At 49.3% G+C, this 21,579-nt stretch overlaps 1 protein-coding gene across 1 annotated transcript in view; it reads left to right on the plus strand.

The window, feature by feature from the left end:
- Positions 1–21,579, plus strand: part of notch3 (notch receptor 3) — a 44,544-nt gene that overhangs the window by 5,444 nt on the left and 17,521 nt on the right. Inside the window, exons 3-8 of the mRNA XM_064986266.1 lie at positions 15,436–15,578; positions 15,785–16,120; positions 16,811–17,167; positions 17,343–17,498; positions 17,619–17,804; positions 21,432–21,545. Of these exons, the coding sequence (XP_064842338.1) occupies positions 15,436–15,578; positions 15,785–16,120; positions 16,811–17,167; positions 17,343–17,498; positions 17,619–17,804; positions 21,432–21,545 (1,292 nt within the window). The remainder of the gene's footprint in view (positions 1–15,435; positions 15,579–15,784; positions 16,121–16,810; positions 17,168–17,342; positions 17,499–17,618; positions 17,805–21,431; positions 21,546–21,579) is intronic.

Raw genomic sequence — 21,579 nt, forward strand, 5'->3', positions numbered from 1 at the left:
TGTTGTGATGGTAATCCAGTGAAGTCAGATCTTTGACAAAGGGGGAGAAGCGGAGGGCCAGGTGCTGCCATTGAGCGGCCTGCTGGCCGCATGCTGGGAGAGACGGGCTCGTGCGTGGAGGAGTGGAGCCGGCCGGCGGACCAGCCCACAGGCCTCCTCTTCTCTGAACATGCTCCCTTTCTCTCTCACTGCTATTGGGGATGAACGCTCTTTGTCTCTGTGTGTTTTTCCCCCAGCTCCTCCAATGGTTTATCTATCCTCTGTATGTTGTGTCTCTCAAAGCCCACAGTGGTGGACCCCACCGCAGATTGCACAATGGCTTCAGATCCTCTGGCAGGGAGGGATGGATCTGAAAGATATGTTCTTCTCTCTCTTGCTCTCTCTCTTGCTCTCTCTCTCTCTCTCTGTCTGTCTGTCTGTCTGTCTGTCTGTCTGTCTGTCTGTCTGTCTGTCTGTCTGTCTGTCTGTCTGTGAGGCCAGGCTGATGGAGGGATGGATCTGAAAGATATGTTGTTGTCTGTCTGTCTGTCTGTCTGTCTGTCTGTCTGTCTGTCTGTCTGTCTGTCTGTCTGTCTGTGAGGCCAGGCCGATGGAGGGATGGAAACAGTGTCTCTCTGTGTGTTATTAATAGCTGTGATGTGACCTCAGTAGCAGGGTGAGGTCTATAAATTGTAAGTGTTGTGTTTTAATGACCTCCATGGAAGCTCCGGCCTCTTAGGACATGATGAACGAGGGACAGTTTTTCAGTTTGATAGGGAACAGCCACTTCAGCCTGTGTGTGTGTGTGTGTGTGTGTGTGTGTGTGTGTGTGTGTGTGTGTGTGTGTGTGTGTGTGTGTGTGTGTGTGTGTGTGTGTAGAGTCTCTGTGTAGTAGGGTCTCTGTGTAGTATGATCTCTGTGTAGTAGGCTCTCTGTCCTAGCGTCTCTGTGTCCTAGGGTCTCTGTGTAGTAGGGTCTCTGTGTAGTATGATCTCTGTGTAGTAGGCTCTCTGTCCTAGGGTCTCTGTGTAGTAGGAGCTCTGTGTCCTAGGGTCTCTGTGTAGTAGGGTATCTGTGTAGTAGGAACTCTGTGTAGTAGGAGCTCTGTGTAGTAGGGTCTCTGTCCTAGTGTCTCTGGGTAGTAGGGCATCTATGTAGTAGGGTCTCTGTGTCCTAGGGTCTCTGTGTCCTAGGGTCTCTATGTAGTAGGGTCTCTGTTCTAGGGTATTTGTGTAGTAGGAGCTCTGTGTCCTAGGGTCTCTGTGTCCTAGGGTCTTTGTGTAGTAGGATCTCCGTGTAGTAGGGTCGCTGTGTAGTAGGGTATATGTGTAGTAGGAACTCTGTGTAGTAGGGTATCTGTGTAGTGGGGTCTCTGTGTCTTGGGGTCTCCGTGTCCTAGAGTCTCTGTGTCCTAGGGTCTCTGTGTCCTGGGGTATCTGTGTGGTAGGGTCTCTGCGTAGTAGGGTCTCTGTCCTAGGGTCTCTGTGTAGTAGGGTCTGTGTCCTAGGGTCCCTTTGTCCTGGGGTCTCTGTGTAGTAGGGTCTCTGTGTAGTAGGGTCTGTGTCCTAGGGTCTCTGTGTAGTAGGGTCTCTGTGTAGTAGGGTCTGTGTCCTAGGGTCTCTGTGTAGTAGGGTCTGTGTCCTGGGGTCTCTTTGTCCTGGGGTCTCTGTGTAGTAGGGTCTGTGTCCTGGGCTCTCTATGTCCTGGGGTCTCTGTGTAGTAGGGTCTGTGTCCTGGGGTCTCTTTGTCCTGGGGTCTCTGTGTAGTAGGGTCTGTGTCCTAGGGTCTCAGTGTAGTAGGGTCTGTGTCCTGGGGTCTCTTTGTCCTGAGGTCTCTGTGTAGTAGGGTCTGTCCTGGGGTCTCTGTGTAGTAGGGTATGTGTCCTGGGGTCTCTGTGTCCTAGGGTCTCTGTGTAGTAGGGTCTGTGTCCTGGGGTCTCTTTGTCCTGGGGTCTTTGTGTAGTAGGGTCTGTGTCCTGGGGTCTCAGTGTAGTAGGGTCTGTGTCCTAGGATCTCTGTGTAGTAGGGTCTCTGTGTAGTAGGGTCTGTGTCCTAGGGTCTCTGTGTAGTAGGGTCTGTGTCCTGGGGTCTCTTTGTCCTGGGGTCTTTGTGTAGTAGGGTCTGTGTCCTGGGGTGTCTTTGTCCTGGGGTCTCTGTGTAGTAGGGTTTGTGTCCTAGGGTCTCAGTGTAGTAGGGTCTGTGTCCTGGGGTCTCTTTGTCCTGGGGTCTCTGTGTAGTAGGGTCTGTGTCCTAGGGTCTCTGTGTAGTAGGGTCTGTGTCCTAGGATCTCTGTGTAGTAGGGTCTCTGTGTAGTAGGGTCTGTGTCCTAGGGTCTCTGTGTAGTAGGGTCTCTGTGTAGTAGGGTCTGTGTCATAGGGTCTCTGTGTAGTAGGGTCTGTGTCCTAGGGTCTCTGTGTAGTAGGGTCTCTGTGTAGTAGGGTCTGTGTCATAGGGTCTCTGTGTAGTAGGGTCTGTGTCCCTCATGTCTGAGTTTCCTCATGAAAAATGCATCAGGCTCTGTTGAATGTGATTATTATCATTTGGATCCAAACCAGATAGACCAGGGATTTGATTTGGATGGATCACTGGCGGTCTTGCGGCCAGCTATCTAAACTTGTAGTAATCACGGTCGAATTACCAACCGGGCGGCCCCAATTGATTTTGTTAGTCAATCTCAGTCAGATATCATATTAAAAACTGCAGACATTTCTCTCCGCCCCATGGCAAAATGAGTAGAATTGAAGGAAATGAACTCTAAAACTTCAATTTTCGCTTAGGCCCTCCAAAAGGTTGCATATGTGAGTATGGATGTGGGTATGCAGACCCCCCCCCCTCATGACGAGTTCAGCGTTTTGTGACCCCCACCCCCATTAAAGTTGCCCATCCCTGAGATGTCATCCTGTACAGTACCCCTGAACAGAGCCAGTTCACCTTGAAAGAGAGATGTACACACATCCCCCACCCACTGGGCACAGGTGTCATTTCAACAACAATTTTGAAGTACATTTGGTTGAGTTGTCAACTAACATGAATTCAACATTAAATCAACAAAAAATGGCACCATGTCATTGGATTTAGGTAAAAAAAAGATGACGAATTCCCTTACGTTGATGACTTACGTTGATGACTTACGTTGATGACTTTTTGCAAATCCAATAAGTTCCCCACGTTAATTAAACATCATCACATTGATTTTGTTTTGCTGCAATGGCGTGGAAACAATATTGATTCATCAACAACAATAAAATCCGAGTGGGCAGTCACACGGTGACAGGCAGAGCGAAGCAGGCAGACAACACAGTTAGTTAGTTATTACTGTTGGCTTTGCCCGGAACACCTTGGGGCTGGTAGTGTTTTCTCTGGCGTCTTCACGCTGGCTGAGAGAGGAATGCTTTAGTGAGATTCCTCCTTTCCCCTCCGCTGCTCCTCTCAGTGTGTTGTCCTGCTCACCTCCAGCCCGTTCACCCCTGCACTCATCTCAGTGTGTTGTCCTGCTCACCTCCAGCCCGTTCACCCCTGCAGTCATCTCAGTGTGTTGTCCTGCTCACCTCCAGCCCGTTCACCCCTGCACTCATCTCAGTGTGTTGTCCTGCTCACCTCCAGCCCGTTCACCCCTGCACTCATCTCAGTGTGTTGTCCTGCTCACCTCCAGCCCGTTCACCCCTGCACTCATCTCAGTGTATTGTCCTGCTCACCTCCAGCCCGTTCACCCCTGCACTCATCTCAGTGTATTGTCCTGCTCACCTCCAGCCCGTTCACCCCTGCACTCATCTCAGTGTATTGTCCTGCTCACCTCCAGCCCGTTCACCCCTGCACTCATCTCAGTGTGTTGTCCTGCTCACCTCCAGCCCGTTCACCCCTGCACTCATCTCAGTGTGTTGTCCTGCTCACCTCCAGCCCGTTCACCCCTGCAGTCATCTCAGTGTGTTGTCCTGCTCACCTCCAGCCCGTTCACCCCTGCAGTCATCTCAGTGTGTTGTCCTGCTCACCTCCAGCCCGTTCACCCCTGCAGTCATCTCAGTGTGTTGTCCTGCTCACCTCCAGCCCGTTCACCCCTGCACTCATCTCAGTGTGTTGTCCTGCTCACCTCCAGCCCGTTCACCCCTGCACTCATCTTAGTGTGTTGTCCTGCTCACCTCCAGCCACCCCTGCACTCATCTCAGTGTGTTGTCCTGCTCACCTCCAGCCCGTTCACCCCTGCACTCATCTCAGTGTATTGTCCTGCTCACCTCCAGCCCGTTCACCCCTGCACTCATCTCAGTGTGTTGTCCTGCTCACCTCCAGCCCGTTCACCCCTGCACTCATCTCAGTGTGTTGTCCTGCTCACCTCCAGCCCGTTTACCCCTGCACTCATCTCAGTGTGTTGTCCTGCTCACCTCCAGCCCGTTTACCCCTGCACTCATCTCAGTGTGTTGTCCTGCTCACCTCCAGCCCGTTCACCCCTGCACTCATCTCAGTGTATTGTCCTGCTCACCTCCAGCCCGTTCACCCCTGCACTCATCTCAGTGTGTTGTCCTGCTCACCTCCAGCCCGTTCACCCCTGCACTCATCTCAGTGTGTTGTCCTGCTCACCTCCAGCCCGTTCACCCCTGCACTCATCTCATAAATGCTTCAAACACGATGACCGCAGGCTCTCATTTAAAACGCCATGTTTGGAATGACTGGTGGGATAGACAGACAATTAGGTTCTCTCACGCCAACATGCAGCGGGAGGGAACCACAGATCACTCGTGTCTGGTTGACAGGCAGATTGAGCCATCAGATTGAGCCATCAGATTGAGACCACTGACTCCATGGATGAATCTCAGTTGTGTTTCTTGATTTCCTTGCATCCTCTTCCCTCACCTCCTCAAAACGCATCAATGAGAGAGGATCCATGGAATCACGTAAACACAATTGAGATTCACTCCCGAGGAGTCAGTGGTCTCTTCCCGACTTGAAGGAACCTGTGGATTCAGCTTGTTGGACCTGTAGATAAGATTCGAGGTGGTTGTATATCTAAGGGAAATGACCTGTATCTATCTGAGACAGTGGTGGTTGGGTCTGAGCAGAGAGAGGAGGTAGCGGGTAGAAGGGGGTTTGTCCCCACTGCTCCTGGGTCATGGGGGCTGGAGGAGAACTGGGGGCTGTGGTTCCCAGGCCCTATCAGAGGAAGTGGTGCCTTCTGACCCGCTGTCATACGCACATCCTGACTGTCTGTGCAGCTTAAAGCAGCTTACTCACTGCTCTCTGCCCTCCTCCTCCTTGACCCCTCCATCCACACTGACCACAATACCACCAACAACATCCCCTACGCAATCATGTTACTGCCACAACTCATCATCGGGGATTGTGGTACAACTTGCCTGCTTGTTTTTCTCATGTGAACCCTTCATGTTTTGTGTTTGGAATTTCTACTAAGAACAAACACTGACTCACACGCACACAGCACTCAGACACAGACACAGAGACACACAGACACTCAATTGAGCTCGATAATCATCGTCAGACTGTCCATTATTGTGTTGCCCAAAGAGGAAGAAAATATGTGATGAAGTCCTATGTTATTACTATATTATTCTTCAGTTCCTATATGTCTAAATCTCGTGCTTAGATAGGGATAGTCCTTCCTCTGATGTCTCATCCCCTGCTTGTTTCTCTTTCTGCTGGGAGACTACGGCTTCTAAAGAGACATGTAATTGGAATAGCTGAGGTTGAGCCCAGCCGATTGAGATTCCTCCCCATGTTCCCTTCCCTCTCCTCTCAGACCCAGACTAGCTGAGGAGAGGAAGGGATGGGTTCTTCCCTCAGACAACCAGAGGAAAGGCAAGCACACCTTTCCACAACACAGAAATGTGTTAATGTAATTAATGACAATTACAGCAATACTGAATGAACACTTATTTTAACTTAATATAATACATCAATCAAATAAATTTAGCCTCAAATAAATAATGAAACATGTTCAATTTGGTTTAAATAATGCAAAAACAAAGTGTTGGAGAAGAAAGTAAAAGTGCAATATCTGCCATGTAAGAAACGTTGAAGTTCCTTGCTCAGAACATGAGAACATATGAAAGCTGGTGGTTCCTTTTAACATGAGTCTTCAATATTCCCAGGTAAGAAGTTTTAGGTTTTAGTTGTTATAGGACTATTTATCTCTATACCATTTATATTTCATATACCTTTGACTATTGGATGTTCTTATAGGCACTTTAGTATTGCCTGTGTAACAGTATAGCTTCCGCCCCTCTCCTCGCCCCTAACTGGGCTCGAACCAGGAACACATCGACAACAGCTACCCTCAAAGCAGCATTACCCATGCAGAGCAAGGGGAACAACTATTCAAAGTCTCAGAGTGAGTGACGTTTGAAACGCTATTAGCGCACACCCCGCTAACTAGCTAGCCATTTCACATCAGTTACACCAGCCTAATCTCGGGAAGTCATAAACAGCGCTTGAAGTCATAAACAGCGCTTGAAGCATTGCGAAGAGCTGCTGGCAAACGCACGAAAGTGCTGTTTGAATGAATGCTTACGAGCCTGCTGGTGCCTACCACTGCTCAGTCAGACTGCTCTATCAAATCATAAACTTAATTATAACATAATAACACACAGAAATACGAGCCAAGGGTCATTAGAATGGTCGAATCAGAAACTATGATTTCGAAAAAACAAAACGTTTGTTCTTTCAGTGAAATACAGTTCCGTTCCGTATTTTATCTAACGGATGGCAACCCTAAGTCTAAATATTCCTGTTACATTGTACAACCTTCAATGTTATGTCATAATTGTGTACAATTCTGGCTAATTAATTACGGCCTTTGTTAGGAATAAATGGACTTCACACAGTTCGCAGCGAGCCAGGCGGCCCAAACTGCTGCATATACCCTGACTGCTGCATATACCCTGACTGCTTGCACGGAACGCAAGAGAAGTGACAATTTCCCTAGTTATAAGAAATTCATGATAGCAGGCAATATTAACTAAATATGCAGGTTTAAAAATATATACTTGTGTATCGATTTTAAAGAAAGGCATTGATGTTTATGGTTCGGTACATTGGTGCAACGACACATTGGTGCTTTTTTCGCAAATGCGCTTGTTAAATCATCCCCGGTTTGTCGAAGTAGGCTGTGATTCAATGAGAAATTAACAGGCACCGCACCGATTATATGCAACGCAGGACAAGCTAGATAAACTAGTAATATCATCAACCATGTGTAGTTAACAAGTGATTATGTTAAGATTGATTGTTTTTTTATAAGATAAGTTTAATGCTAGCTAGCAACTTACCTTGGCTTCTTGCTGCCCTCGCGTAACAGGTAGTCAGCCTGCAACGCAGGCTCCTCGTGGAGTGCAATGTAAGGCAGGTGGTTAGAGCGTTGGGGCGGCAGGGTAGCCTAGTGGTTAGAGCGTTGGACTAGTAACTGGAAGGTTGCAAGTTCAAACCCCCGAGCTGACAAGGTACAAATCTGTCGTTCTACCCCTGAACAGGCAATTAACCCACTGTTCCTAGGTCGTCATTGTAAATAAGAATTTGTTCTTAACTGACTTGCCTAGTAAAATAAAAATAAATAAAAATAAAGGTTGGACTAGTAACTGGAAGGTTGCAAAAACAAATCCCTGAGCTGACAAGGTAAAAATCTGTTGTTCTGCCACTGAACAAGGCAGTTAACCCACCATTGAAAATAAGGATGTGTTCTTTAAACTGACTTGCCTAGTTAAATAAAGTAAGAAAAAGAAGAAAAAAATCAGTGACCAAAAATACAGATTACTGGTTGTTATGACAACTTGAAATCTGCCCTAATTAATCGGCCATTCTGATTCATCGGTCAACCTCTAGTTTAGATGGTACAATGATGCTCTACACTATACTTGCTTGTTTTGTCACATAAACTGACATTTTGGAAACTATTCTAATTTTAGCAACCATCAAATGGTGGAGCGATTTCTGCATAGTCCATCTTTAAAGTAGAAAGAAACCAGGCACAGTTACAGAAAGATACAAGTCAAATCCCATGTTGTCGAGTGTTTGTTTTGGTGTTTATGAGATGTTGGAGGAGATAGAAGTGAGGACCTCACCCTTCATCCTAACGTTCTCCAGCGGTTGGTTGGTGAGAGTGCTTGAGATAACATTCTTTGGCCCTTTTCCTAGCGTTCTCCCCCAGGTTTCTTATCACTGTGGAAGATAGTCCCTGTCTTGTAAACATACCTCCAATGACTGATTCTCACACAGCGTTTCTCCTGTAAAACGGTCTGCTGGTCTGTTTGGTTTGGACTCCACATTCTAATCCATCAACCTGTCTTCATAAAAGCTTTTGTTTGAACGTATTGGAATCCATTCATTGCTCTCTCCCAAAGTCTTTGTGATATAAATGTTCACCGAGGAGTAGAATGGCCAACTATGATAAATGAACTTGGTCTTTGGATTGGAACAAATGCTGTCTCATCATCATTAGTCACATTTAGGCCTGGCTATACATTATTCCTGAATGAACTTGAAACCAGCACAGTGAGAAACAGGCAAGATATTGGGAGGGAAGTTCTGCCATTTCATGAAGGGGAATCATTTGAGAAACTCTGTGAGGAAGTTGATTTTTGAAGTTGCCTTTGGTGCTGGAAAAATTCCCTTTTGTTTTCTCAGGCTTTGCAGCAGTCTGGTTCAGTTTAGGTGGTGGGGTGGGGTTCTGTGGTGGAGCACGTTGAGAATGCGTTGGAAGACCTCGACCCTGGGATGCATGCGATGTGGTTATGGACGTCTGCTTTGCTATTCAAACTATTTCAGGGAGTTTTTTTTATCCCAAAGAAAAGATGTTGTCATTTGAGGTATTTCTTAAGATATCAACTTTAGTGTTGCATTGTCTCCTAAAGAATCAGTGTCTTCGTTTCAGTTTAATGTGAGGTAAATGTGTGTCTTTACTGCATTACTGAGCCCTTATTTACACAATTGCAGACATGTGTCACGCCAAGGTACAAAAATGCACCATGTCCATGCAGTCTTCTGACCAGAGAAAACAAGGAGTTACAAAGAGCATTGAGACGAGCAAAGCCACGGGAGTTTGAAATACACTGATAGGCCCATGTGTTCTTGTCCCCTCGAGGGTTAAGAGGGTTTAGTGACAGCTTTTTTCTGCTCAGATTCATATTTGCTTTTCTCTAAGAGGAGGTTAATTGTCTTAATGTTCACATGGTTAATATTCATGCCATAGGGGCGCTCCTCAAACCTCCCTCTGCTCATTTCAATACCTCCATTGTCTGTCGCCAAGCACCATTGTTCAATAAAACGTTGGACTTTAAACTGGGATACTCTGGTACACACATCCTTTTATAGTTGATCATGGTCGTTCTGTTTGATCTGGTCACTCACTGAACTCTAAGTTACCTGTACATACTGTATGGTCTCCAGAACTTTACAAACTGTCTTCACAGAACCCTGTGTCTCGCCCAAATGCCCCCCTCACCTCTCACCCTCTCCCCAACCATGGGTTACTGTTGCCAGGCTACAGCTGAGATCTGTTGGTCCGTGTAAGCTCAGGCCTGAAAGACTGTCTGTTTGGGTCACTGCCCCTCCTCCCTCCACTCCGCTCCAGCCCCCCCTCCTCACACAATGGAGTTCTGACTACTTTAGCTCTTTTCTTTGGCCCACAGAACTCTCCCCTACCCCCAACCTGTTGGCTCCTCTCCGAGAAAGAGGAGAGCAGGGAGAGAGAGAGGAGAGGGGGTGTTGGGGGAGGAGGATCTCTTCTTCTTGGCAGTGTGGTGTCAGTATGGACTCTCACAAAGAAATGGAGCTCCTGGTTCCTGGTGGTGGTGATGATGGTGGTGGTGGTGGTTGATGATGGGGATGGTGGTGGTGGTGGTGGTGGTGGTGATGATGGTGGTGGGAGTTTGCCTGACGGGGGCTGTGCTTTGCTGTGGGCAGAACATTGCCTAAGAGGGACTTTTGTTGGAGGTTACCAAATTCCCATAACTTCGTAAATTCCTCCCAAAGCAAAAGCTGGCAAACAGGGGAAGGATAATACTTCCATGACAGTTCTCAGAAGTGTTGAGGTTGGAGATTCCTTCCTTCCTGCTGAAGGGGATGACAAGATGGTGGCCCTGCTGTGCTTTCAATCCTGCTATTGTTATTGTCCATTTGTCTTGTATGGGCTTTTGGTTGATTCACAATACCTGTGGAATAGGTCACCCTTTGAGTGGGGATCAGGCCATTCATCCATACTTGTTGCTCTGTAGGCCGTGACCGTGGTGTGTCGAACCGTGTCACAGATTACTGCGTGACGTCCACAGGTGAGCTGGCCTGCGACCCCTGTGTCAGGCTGGGTGATGTATTGTGTCTCAGAGGGTGGGCTCAGTGTTACCTTGCACAATGACCCACAGAGCAGAAAAAGTGTCTCTGGGTTACTGTCACTCACACGGGCTGAACAGAGGTGTCCTGATTCACACACATAAATCAATGGGTCTTTGCGGTAGGTCTGTCTGGGTCCCTTGATGTTGTTCAGAAGTGTCCCCCATAAAGTGTAGAAAGTTGGAGTAGCTCAATGTCATTGTCACCTGTTTTGTCATTTCCCAGTGGATCCCCAGCCCTGTGATGGGCTCACCATACTGCCTCCCTCCTCTTCCAGCAGCTATAGTGGTTGTAAGTTCCTGCCTGTGTTTGGATGTGTACTGTGGTGTTTCTTTGCATGTGTGCACATTATACCATGTGAATATTTGCATTGTTTTTGTTGTCGTTGGTGCCCTTTTGGTTGAAGGTGTAAAAAGTACCTCCATTGCATGTGAGTGTTTGTGAAGGAATGTCGTGTGTGTGTGTGTGTTGGTGTTCGTGCCTCATCTACCAGCCAGGCAGAATAGCTCCGTTGTTCTAGCAAGAGTAAAATAAAGAGTGGACCAACACCAGACAGCCTGAGTCTCTCTGACAGATGTGGACAGATGCATGGTGCTGGCTGGGGCTGAGTGGGGCTGCAGCTGGCGTTAACCCTCAGATCTGTTGTGACGTGAGGAGATTACCCTGGCTTTTCTGGCCCCGGGCCCCACTGCACCCCACAGTCCTCCCCCTCGTCTGGCTCTGGCACACTCTTATCCTCAAAGGTCAGGAGTCAGTCCTCAGTAAATCTTGACACAGGTTGCGCAACCCCACACCCCCACCCCACACACACACACACACACACACACACACACACCTGCTCTCTCCACATCCTACCACTAAACACCCCCCTCCCTCCCTCCCTCCCCACACACACACACACACACACACACACACACACACACACACACACACACACACACACACACACACACACACACACACACCTGCTGCCTCCACATCCACATCCTACCACTAAACACTTAACAACCCCTGGCTCTGGTCGAAGGTCCAGCAGCTACTGCTCTGCTAGGCTACACTACAGCAGTCTCAACGGACAAGGACTTTCACAACAGTGGTGGAATCCAGATGGCTGTAAAAGTCTGAACTCCCAGATTCTGATAAGGCTGCATGACTGAACCACAGGTGCAGGACAAAATAGCGTCCCCCACAGCCACGAGACTGACAGAACCCTGGTTTAGTTATGTGTTCCGAGAGTAGCATGTTGACAATGGCCAAGGCCCTACACAAAATAATGTGTGTTTTGACTGCTGGACTCTATTTGTTTTTAAAGGAAAGCAAACAATCTCTCCACTGCATTCCCTCCTGCTCTACCGCTGCTGCTGCTCAATCACAGACACACACACACACACACACACACACACACACCTGATTTATTCTCACAATCCAGTCATACTCTTTGACCCTTACTTCCTGAATTGTAACATCTCTCGGTCAGTATTATCCACACATTATGCATCTCTCTCCACAGTCGTCGGTTGAGATTCTCCCTTAAACTTTTAACTGCCGGAACAACAGAATAGAAGTCAAAAAGATTTGAGTGTGACTCTGCCCGGGTCTCATTCACTGTGCCTCAGACAAACACACATACAGTCTCACATCCGCTAGTTTCTAGAAGTAGCTGTTATTCCCTGTCTGTCTGTCTGTCCAGGAGAGTTGTTAAGGCCTTTAGAACAGAACAACAGGCCGTAAAAGATGGCTGTTCTGACATTCTTTCTTCAGCGTTTTAAATGGCCACAGCACAGAATGGCCTCAGAAGAGTTTGAGTGTCAGTCTGTGTTGTTAGTTTTAAAACCTCCAAGCGGTTCCCCTTCCCCTCCTCAGTCCGTCCAGTCCTCTCTTTGTGCCGACGCAGCGCTGTCCTCGTTTCTTCCTGGGTGACACCCTAGATTCCAGACATAGTTCATTTGCTTCTAAATAAACCCAGCCAAGCCATGACAAATAGCTAAGGGGACGAAGGCTTGGGAGGGAGGGAGTGGGGGGGTGAGGCGGGTGATTGGTCCGGTGTCAGGGCTTGCTCGTTCGTCTGTGAGGTTGCCTGGGCAACAGGGATATGGGATTCAAAGAGTGTTTTCAGAGCAGGGGACGAGAGATTACAGGAAATATGACATGACATTCTCTCTGGACCAGACCCCCCTCTATACCCCACCCATACCCTCCCAAAGACATTCTCTCTGGACCAAACCCCCCTCTATACCCCACCCATACCCTCCCAAAGACATTCTCTCTGGACCAGACCCCCTGTATACCCCACCCATACCCTCCCAAAGACATCCTCTCTGGACCAGACCCCCCTCTATACCCCACCCATACCCTCCCAAAGACATTCTCTCTGGACCAGACCCCCCTCTATACCCCACCCATACCCTCCCAAAGACATTCTCTCTGGACCAGACCCCCCTCTATACCCCACCCATACCCTCCCAAAGACATTCTCTCTGGACCAGACCCCCTCTATACCCCACCCATACCCTCCCAAAGACATTCTCTCTGGACCAGACCCCCCTCTATACCCCACCCATACCCTTCCAAAGACATTCTCTCTGGACCAGACCTCCCTCTATACCCCACCCATACCCTCCCAAAGACATTCTCTCTCCAACAGAATCCCCCCAACCCCCGCCTTCCCTTCCCACAACCACCCACATCCCCCGGCCAGCTCTGCCCCCTCCTTTCCACAGCCTGACTGACATTATCATTACAATCAGACTGGTGACCTTTGACATCTGACCTCCCAGCGTGTGAGTGGGTTCATAGGGAAAGCCAGGCCTATGCTGCAGGAGCTTTGGGACATGAAGGAGTAGCCGTGGAAACTAAGCGAGCCAGCGGGGATCTCTCTCTCTATATTTTATATATATATATATATATATAGAGATAGATAGATAGATAGATAGATAGATAGATAGATAGATATAGTCCCTTGTCCCAACTGCCAAGAACCATTATGTTCTTACTGTAATGGCAGTTTTGTTCAAAATGACCGGTTGTCTAATTAATCAGAGTGGCGTACTTGAATAATCTTGTAATTGTTCAGCATGTCATTGAAAGTGTAGAGGGGAAACAAATTGTCTGAGGAGGACTTTCCTGGGTTTCTCTGGATTTTAGGTCCGGTGTGTGTGTGTCTCTACGGCTGCACATTCATGTGGGTGTGCCTGCCTCTCCATGCTGAACCCTGTGGCTTCTCGGTCTCGCCATTGTCATGGCAGGTAGAAAGAAAGGCCACAGAACACTGAGCAGTCTTGTTTTTAGGAAGCGGAGCTAAGCAGCCAGTGGAACACAGTGTAATAGAGAGACAGAGAGCAGGCCGGCTCAGTATTCAGCACACAGGGCCTGGAAACCCACAAGAAGAGTGGCCCCTACGGGTCTGAAACTGCACCTCCTCTCCCTGCACTAGCCTCAGGCCCCCCAGTCAGAGAGCAGGCCGGCTCAGTATTCAGCACACAGGGCCTGGAAACCCACAAGAAGAGTGGCCCCTACGGGTCAGAAACTGCACCTCCTCTCCCTGCACTAGCCTCAGGCCCCCCAGTCAGAGAGCAGGCCGGCTCAGTATTCAGCACACAGGGCCTGGAAACCCACAAGAAGAGTGGCCCTTACGGGTCAGAAACTGCACCTCCTCTCCCTGCACTAGCCTCAGGCCCCCCAGTCAGAGAGCAGGCCGGCTCAGTATTCAGCACACAGGGCCTGGAAACCCACAAGAAGAGTGGCGCCTACGGGTCAGAAACTACACCTCCTCTCCCTGCACTAGCCTCAGGCCCCCCAGTCAGAGGGGGGAGTGGAGTGGAGTCATAAAAGCAGATTGAGGTCACAAAAGAAGCACAAACAGTAACAGAGATGATCTACCCCCTCCTGCAAAAAAAGAAGAGGAAAAGCCATTGTTGTTTTCTGCCTGGGGGTTATTTTACAGTGTAAGAGGAGAGTGGGCCCCAAGGGAGGACCAGGGCCCAGCCATCACTGCCCTGTCATCAGCTTCAAACGACCTGTTTGAAGTGGGAGCCAATTCCCGTCCCTTTCCCTTGGCCGGACCGGGGCTCCCTGTCCATGGGTGGATGTAGGGTTATCTACCTATCACACTGGCCTCCCTCTCAAACAGATCGCAATAGGTCCTGCTTCGCCGAGCTGTCCCTCCCCTGGGGCCCCTGGAGTAGGCCACAGGAAACCTGTTGTTTATCTCACCCTACCTGCACACTTTTAGTTCAGGCTTTAGTCGTCCATCAAGATGGTGTGATGCGTTACTGGAAAACAACAACTAGGAAGAGGCCCAGGAAGCAGAGACATTTATTTCTCACCTAGTCTTTAGAATCGTTCCAAAGCAGCTCTCAGTCAGTGAAATGTTGTTGTGTTAGTGGAGTCCTGGTTCCTAATGTCTGCATCTCTCATAGGTCAGCAATGTCACAGGTGGTCTGACATTGTTGACATGCTTTTGTAAGCTGCTGGTTTTTGGGCGTGCTTGTTTTAACGTACGAGGGGAAAAGTGAGAGCTGAAGTGCGGAAAAGGAGTAATGGTGGAAGAATGTGAACTGGCATGGAGAGAGTGATGCTTTCCAGCTGGGAACAATGGAGGGAGAAGGAAATGGAGGAGAGTGCATGTCTTGTCTTTTACAGACAAGAGAGAAAGACAATGACTGATGGCTTACATCTGTTTCCAAATTAGAAATAGTGTGTGTGTGTGTGTGTGTGTGTGTGTGTGTGTGTGTGTGTGTGTGTGTGTGTGTGTGTGTGTGTGTGTGTGTGTGTGTGTGTGTGTGTGTGTGTGTGTGTGTGTGTGTGTGTGTGTGTGTGTGTGTGTGTGTGTGTGTGTGTGTGTGTGCTTGCAGTATAACTATTCTGACTGAATGGAACCCACCCAGCCCAGGGCCAAGGGGACTGACTCCTTCCAGGGTCAGAGTCAGGGGCGCCTGCCAAGGTGTCTATCAGGGGGTGGAGCAGGAACAGGGAGGGAGCTGGGAAGGGGGTTGCCTGCCTGGCTTTTGGCTGGAAATCACACTAGTTTCACATCTCGCCCAACAGCCTCAGCTCTGACGCCTGCTGCTCTGCTGCCAGTCTGTCAGTCTAACCTCGGGTCTAACATGCTGTGTTCCGTATTTCTGTCCAGATGTCGGCCGGGGTACATCGGCCCTCTGTGCCAAAGCCTGGACCCCTGTCACCGGTCGCCATGCCTCAACGGAGCAGCCTGCAAGAGCCAGGTGGCCAACGGAATGCCACAATTCACCTGTGTGTGCCAGAGAGGGTTCAGAGGTACGTCTGTCTGTCTGTGTGGATCAGTGTTTCCTGAGAGAGTGGTGTGGGAAAGAGCTGATCTGTGCACGTTTATGTAAGTATGTAAATGATGAGAGGCAGTTGAAGGCTCATGCATGCTTATAACAAGTTATAAAGCATATATTAGGTTTAGGTGTTAACTAAAATGTTCATAATGAGACATTGCATCCCTTATCTATCCTCAGGTCAAGACTGCTCCCTCATAGATGCCTGTGCCACCAGCCCCTGTGCCAATGGTGCCCGCTGTGCCAGTTGGAATAACCACTATAACTGTTCCTGCCCGCCCGGGTTCCAGGGGAAGAACTGCCGCAACGATATCGACGAGTGCCGCAAGTCTGGCGCCTGTCTCAACGCAGGCCTCTGCATGAACGCCCATGGTTCCTTCCGCTGCCAGTGCCCACCTGGGTACAGCGGGCGCACCTGCGAGGTGTCCTCCCTGCCCTGCGCCCCCTCCCAGTGCATCAACGGGGGCACCTGCCGCCCGACCGGAGATCACACCTATGACTGTGCCTGCCTGCCAGGTAAGCTGATTGGCTCATAAACTGGCCTACACACACACACACACACACCCCAGAGCCCCGCCAGTCATTATAAACCCCATGTCTTTCTCAGGGTTCCCATGCTTCTCTCTCTCTCTCTCTCTCTCTCTCTCTGGCTGCTAATAATAGCTTGTTGACGGGATGGGGGGGACAAACGGGGGTTGGGAGAGGAGAGTGGGCCGCTGCTCTACTCCAAACTGCTCCCTTCAGGAGGAATTTACTTCATGGCCCTTATGACTTCCCTCCTGGGAGCTGACAGGAAATGTCTCTGGGCCGGAGAGGAAGTCATTGAAACTGTGAGAGATTATAAAACAAGCAAACATGGCAGGGAGTAGTGGACCTCTGTAGCGCAGCACAGCGCTGTGTGTCAGCCCGGTGGTGTCAGGGGCCTCCCTGGTGCTCTGCTGCTGCTGCTACCTACTGTGGGAAACACCACGCCATGAGAATATGTAAACACTTTTACTGCCCCTCTCTGTCCTTCACCTCCACGGCTGTGGGAAGCAGAGGGGAATGTTTAGGAAGACCATATGAATGGAAGTGGGGGGCATTGGATGTGTTAGTGAGCACTTAACTCTAATGGGAGTGCCTGTTATCCCAGAGACTTGGCTTCTTGGCTCACCTCTCTCTCTCTCTCTCTCTTTCCCTCCTCTCTGCTCTCTCTGTCTCCGTCAGGGTTTGAGGGACACAACTGTGAGACGAACGTGGACGACTGCCCAGGGCATAGGTGTATGAATGGAGGCCTTTGTGTGGATGGAGTCAACACCTACAATTGCCAGTGTTCACCTGAGTGGACAGGTCAGTACTGTGCAGAGGATGTCAATGAGTGCCTTATGCAGCCCAACGCCTGCCATAACGGAGGCACCTGCTTCAACACCATCGGGGGGCACACCTGCGTGTGCGTCAACGGCTGGACGGGAGACGACTGCAGTGAGAACATCGACGACTGTGCCACCGCCGTGTGCTTCAACGGCGCCACCTGCCACGACCGTGTGGCGTCCTTCTTCTGCGAATGCCCCGTGGGGAAAACCGGTGAGTCCGCTGTGGTCCACTGTTTCCGGGAACCTTCCCCAAATTACCTAGTTTTCCTGAAATCCCGGTCTGGAAAACCAGGGAAGCATCCAGAATTTTGCAGTCCTAGTCAGCTGTATGTTAGTTAGGACAGTGTTCCTGACATGACTGTTTGTCCCTGTGTCCCTTCCCTCAGGTCTGCTGTGTCACCTGGACGACGCGTGCGTCAGCAACCCGTGTAACGAGGGCGCCGTGTGTGACACCAACCCCCTGAACGGGCGCGCCATCTGCACCTGTCCCGCCGGCTTCGTGGGCGGAGCCTGCAACCAGGACATGGACGAGTGTTCCATTGGTAAGAGGGCATATTATTTAGCACCAACCTCTGCTTTGTGTTGGTCCTATCTCACCTGGCACCGCCCTATATGTACTGTGTGTGAGCGGGTGCACTGACCCCTGTTCCCTCTGCCTGCAGGTGCCAACCCCTGTGAACACTTTGGGAAGTGTGTGAACACGGAGGGGTCCTTCCAGTGCCAGTGTGGCCGAGGCTACGCCGGCCCCCGCTGTGAGATTGACATCAACGAGTGTCTGTCCATGCCCTGCCAGAACGATGCCACCTGTCTGGACCGCATCGGAGAGTTCACCTGCATCTGCATGCCAGGTAGGTCCACATCCCGCCCCGACCACCTGGAGACACCTCACAGCACAGAAATGCATCCCGGGAACTACAGCTACGGAACTAAAGTCAGAAATACAGCTAGGGAACTACAGGGAACTACAGGGAACTACAGCTACGGAACTAAAGTCAGAGAAATACAGCCAGGGAACTACAGGGAACTACAGGGAACTACAGCTATGGAACTAAAGTCAGAGAAATACAGCTAGGGAAATACAGGGAACTAAAGGGAACTACAGTTATGGAACTACGTCAGAAATACAGCTAGGGAACTACAGGGAACTACAGCCATGGAACTAAAGTCAGAGAAATACAGCTAGGGAACTACAGGGAACTACAGCTATGGACCTAAAGTCAGAGAAATACAGCTAGGGAACTACAGGGAACTACAGCTATGGAACTAAAGTCAGAGAAATACAGCTAGGGTACTACAGGGAATTACAGCTATTGAACTAAAGTCAGAGAAATACAGCTAGGGAACTACAGGGAACTATAGGGAACTACAGCTATGGAACTAAAGTCAGAGAAATACAGCTAGGGAACTACAGGGAACTACAGTTATGGAACTAAAGTCAGAGAAATACAGCTAGGGAACTACAGGGAACTACAGCTAGGGAACTAAAGTCAGAGAAATACAGCTATGGAATTACAGGGAACTACAGCTATGGAACTAAAGTCAGAGAAATACAGGGAACTACAGCTATGGAACTAAAGTCAGAGAAATACAGCTCGGGAACTACAGGGAACTACAGCTATGGAACTAAAGTCAGAGAAATACAGCTAGGGAACTACAGGGAACTACAGCTACGGAACTACAACCAGAGAACTACGGAGAAGTACAGCTAGGGAACTACAGGGAACTACAGCTACGGAACTACAACCAGAGAACTACGGAGAAGTACAGCTAGGGAACTACAGGGAACGACAACTACGGAACTACAACCAGAGAACTACGGAGAAGTACAGCTAGGGAACTACAGGGAACGACAACTACGGAACTACAACCAGAGAACTACGGAGAAGTACAGCTAGGGAACTACAGGGAACTACAGCTTCTGAACTACAGCCAGAGAACTACAGAGAAATACAGCTAGGGAACTACAGGGAACTATAGGGAACTACAGCTATGGAACTAAAGTCAGAGAAATACAGCTAGGGAACTACAGGGAACTACAGTTATGGAACTAAAGTCAGAGAAATACAGCTAGGGAACTACAGGGAACTACAGCTAGGGAACTAAAGTCAGAGAAATACAGCTATGGAATTACAGGGAACTACAGCTATGGAACTAAAGTCAGAGAAATACAGGGAACTACAGCTATGGAACTAAAGTCAGAGAAATACAGCTCGGGAACTACAGGGAACTACAGCTATGGAACTAAAGTCAGAGAAATACAGCTAGGGAACTACAGGGAACTACAGCTACGGAACTACAACCAGAGAACTACGGAGAAGTACAGCTAGGGAACTACAGCTACGGAACTACAACCAGAGAACTACGGAGAAGTACAGCTAGGGAACTACAGGGAACGACAACTACGGAACTACAACCAGAGAACTACGGAGAAGTACAGCTAGGGAACTACAGGGAACTACAGCTATGGAACTAAAGTCAGAGAAATACAGCTAGGGAACTACAGGGAACTACAGCTACGGATTTACAACCAGAGAACTACGGAGAAGTACAGCTAGGGAACTACAGGGAACTACAGCTACGGAACTACAACCAGAGAACTACAGAGAAGTACAGCTAGGGAACTACAGGGAACGACAACTACGGAACTACAACCAGAGAACTACGGAGAAGTACATCTAGGGAACTACAGGGAACGACAACTACGGAACTACAACCAGAGAACTACGGAGAAGTACAGCTAGGGAACTACAGGGAACGACAGCTACGGAACTACAACCAGGGAACTACGGAGAAGTACAGCTAGGGAACTACAGGGAACTACAGCTTCTGAACTACAGCCAGAGAACTACAGAGAAATACAGCTAGGGAACTACAGGGAACTGCCGCTACTGAACTACAACCAGAGAACTACAGATAAGTACAGCTAGGGAACTACAGGGAACTACAGCCAGAGAACCAAGGAGAAGTACAGCTAGGGAACTACAGGGAACTATAGCTACTGAACTACAACCAGAGAACTACAGCCAAGCAACTACAGCCAGGGAACTACAGCTGGGGAACTACAGCCAGGGAACAACAGCCAAGTAACTACGGTCAGGGAACTACAGCTACAGAATTACAGCCAAGGAACTACAGCCCAGTCCTCTGATCTCATCTCTCACTGATCTCCCATCCCTCTTGTTTACTATAGACCCTCTGAGCCCCAGACACTCTGGAGATGATGGCTTTACACTTGACTTTCCCAGAGCAGCAGTAGCCACAGCTCTAACCCTCCACCTTCCCTAGGCACTAGATCTTATTATGTAACACGTTCTCACTGCTGCTGCTGCTGGTGGTGGTGGTGCTGGTGGTGGTAGTGGGCTAGAGAGGTGCTCATAACCTTGACACCGATGGTCCCAGCAAGACAGCCAGCCAGTGTGTTAGTTAGAATGGTACAGAGTCAAGGCTCCGACCCTCCTTCACAAACACATTGAGACTCTCACGCACGGCACCATCCTTAGGCCATGCATCCTGGCTGGGGGTTTGCTTTGGGGGACTATGCAAATTAGGGATGGGAGTCGTGGTCTATAGGGCTGGATGGTGAGAGAGAGCGGGAGAGAGAGAAGCGAGGCGAGGGGGAGGAGTGTGCTGTGAATAATAATGAGCGGTGGAGTGGTGGGAATGGAGCAGGACAATAGGGCCCCTCTGTGCTCCACTTTACACCCCTCATACACACACAGAGAAGAGAAGGGAGAGAGGCTTTTTCCCAGAGCTTCTACCCTCCCCCTTCCCCTCCACCTCCCCGTTCATTTTCCACAGACAGCCGCCTTCCTCTCGCTCCACCCTCCTCATCATCGGCTAGCCTGGTGGAGCACCATGTGGAGTGGCCGATTCTTCCTGATTCCACGCCGCCTCTATCTCTTCAGAGCCGCCGTGGCCCAATCCACAGTCAGCTTCACCTCAATGGAGGGGACACTGCAACACTCTATAGCACGGTCCCACTGAATATAGGACAGTTGTTAAGGGGAAGATGACCCAGGGACAGGGAGTGGTAATACCGCGTGGAACCACGGTGGGGTTTGGTGATACAGGTCACAGCCTTAGCCCAGACAGCACTTCAGGTATTTGTGATGGTTTCCCATCCTGGGAGTAAAAGCTAACGTTCCCCCTGTGGTTTGGGACTCTTGACAAGAGCAGTGATGATTGGAAACCTTCTGTGGCCCCCTGAGACTGTGTGAGCTCTTTCCACTGCTAGAAGTCCCCTAGAAAGATAGGGAAACTATATAGTCACGTCTCCTGGACATAGAAGGGCCCAGAATGAATCCTTTTTCACTTCACAGTTTTGTATTTTATGAATAAATGTGATCTTTGATATTTGTGTTAATAATGTGTATGCAGAGGCTGTTCTATAATAATTATGTTGACTGTCCTGTTTAAAAATCCAATAATATATATGTTAAAATATATATATATATATATGCGTATTTACTTTTCAGGCTACATGGGGACCTACTGTGAGGTGGATGTGGATGAGTGTGAGAGCAACCCTTGTGTGAACGACGGTATCTGCCGGGACATGGTCAACGGCTTCACATGCACCTGCCAGCCAGGTAAGACCATCATGTCTGAGTCTCTCTGAGCTGT

Source organism: Oncorhynchus masou, chromosome 14 (genome assembly GCF_036934945.1).
Source record: "Oncorhynchus masou masou isolate Uvic2021 chromosome 14, UVic_Omas_1.1, whole genome shotgun sequence".
Lineage (NCBI taxonomy): Eukaryota > Metazoa > Chordata > Actinopteri > Salmoniformes > Salmonidae > Oncorhynchus > Oncorhynchus masou.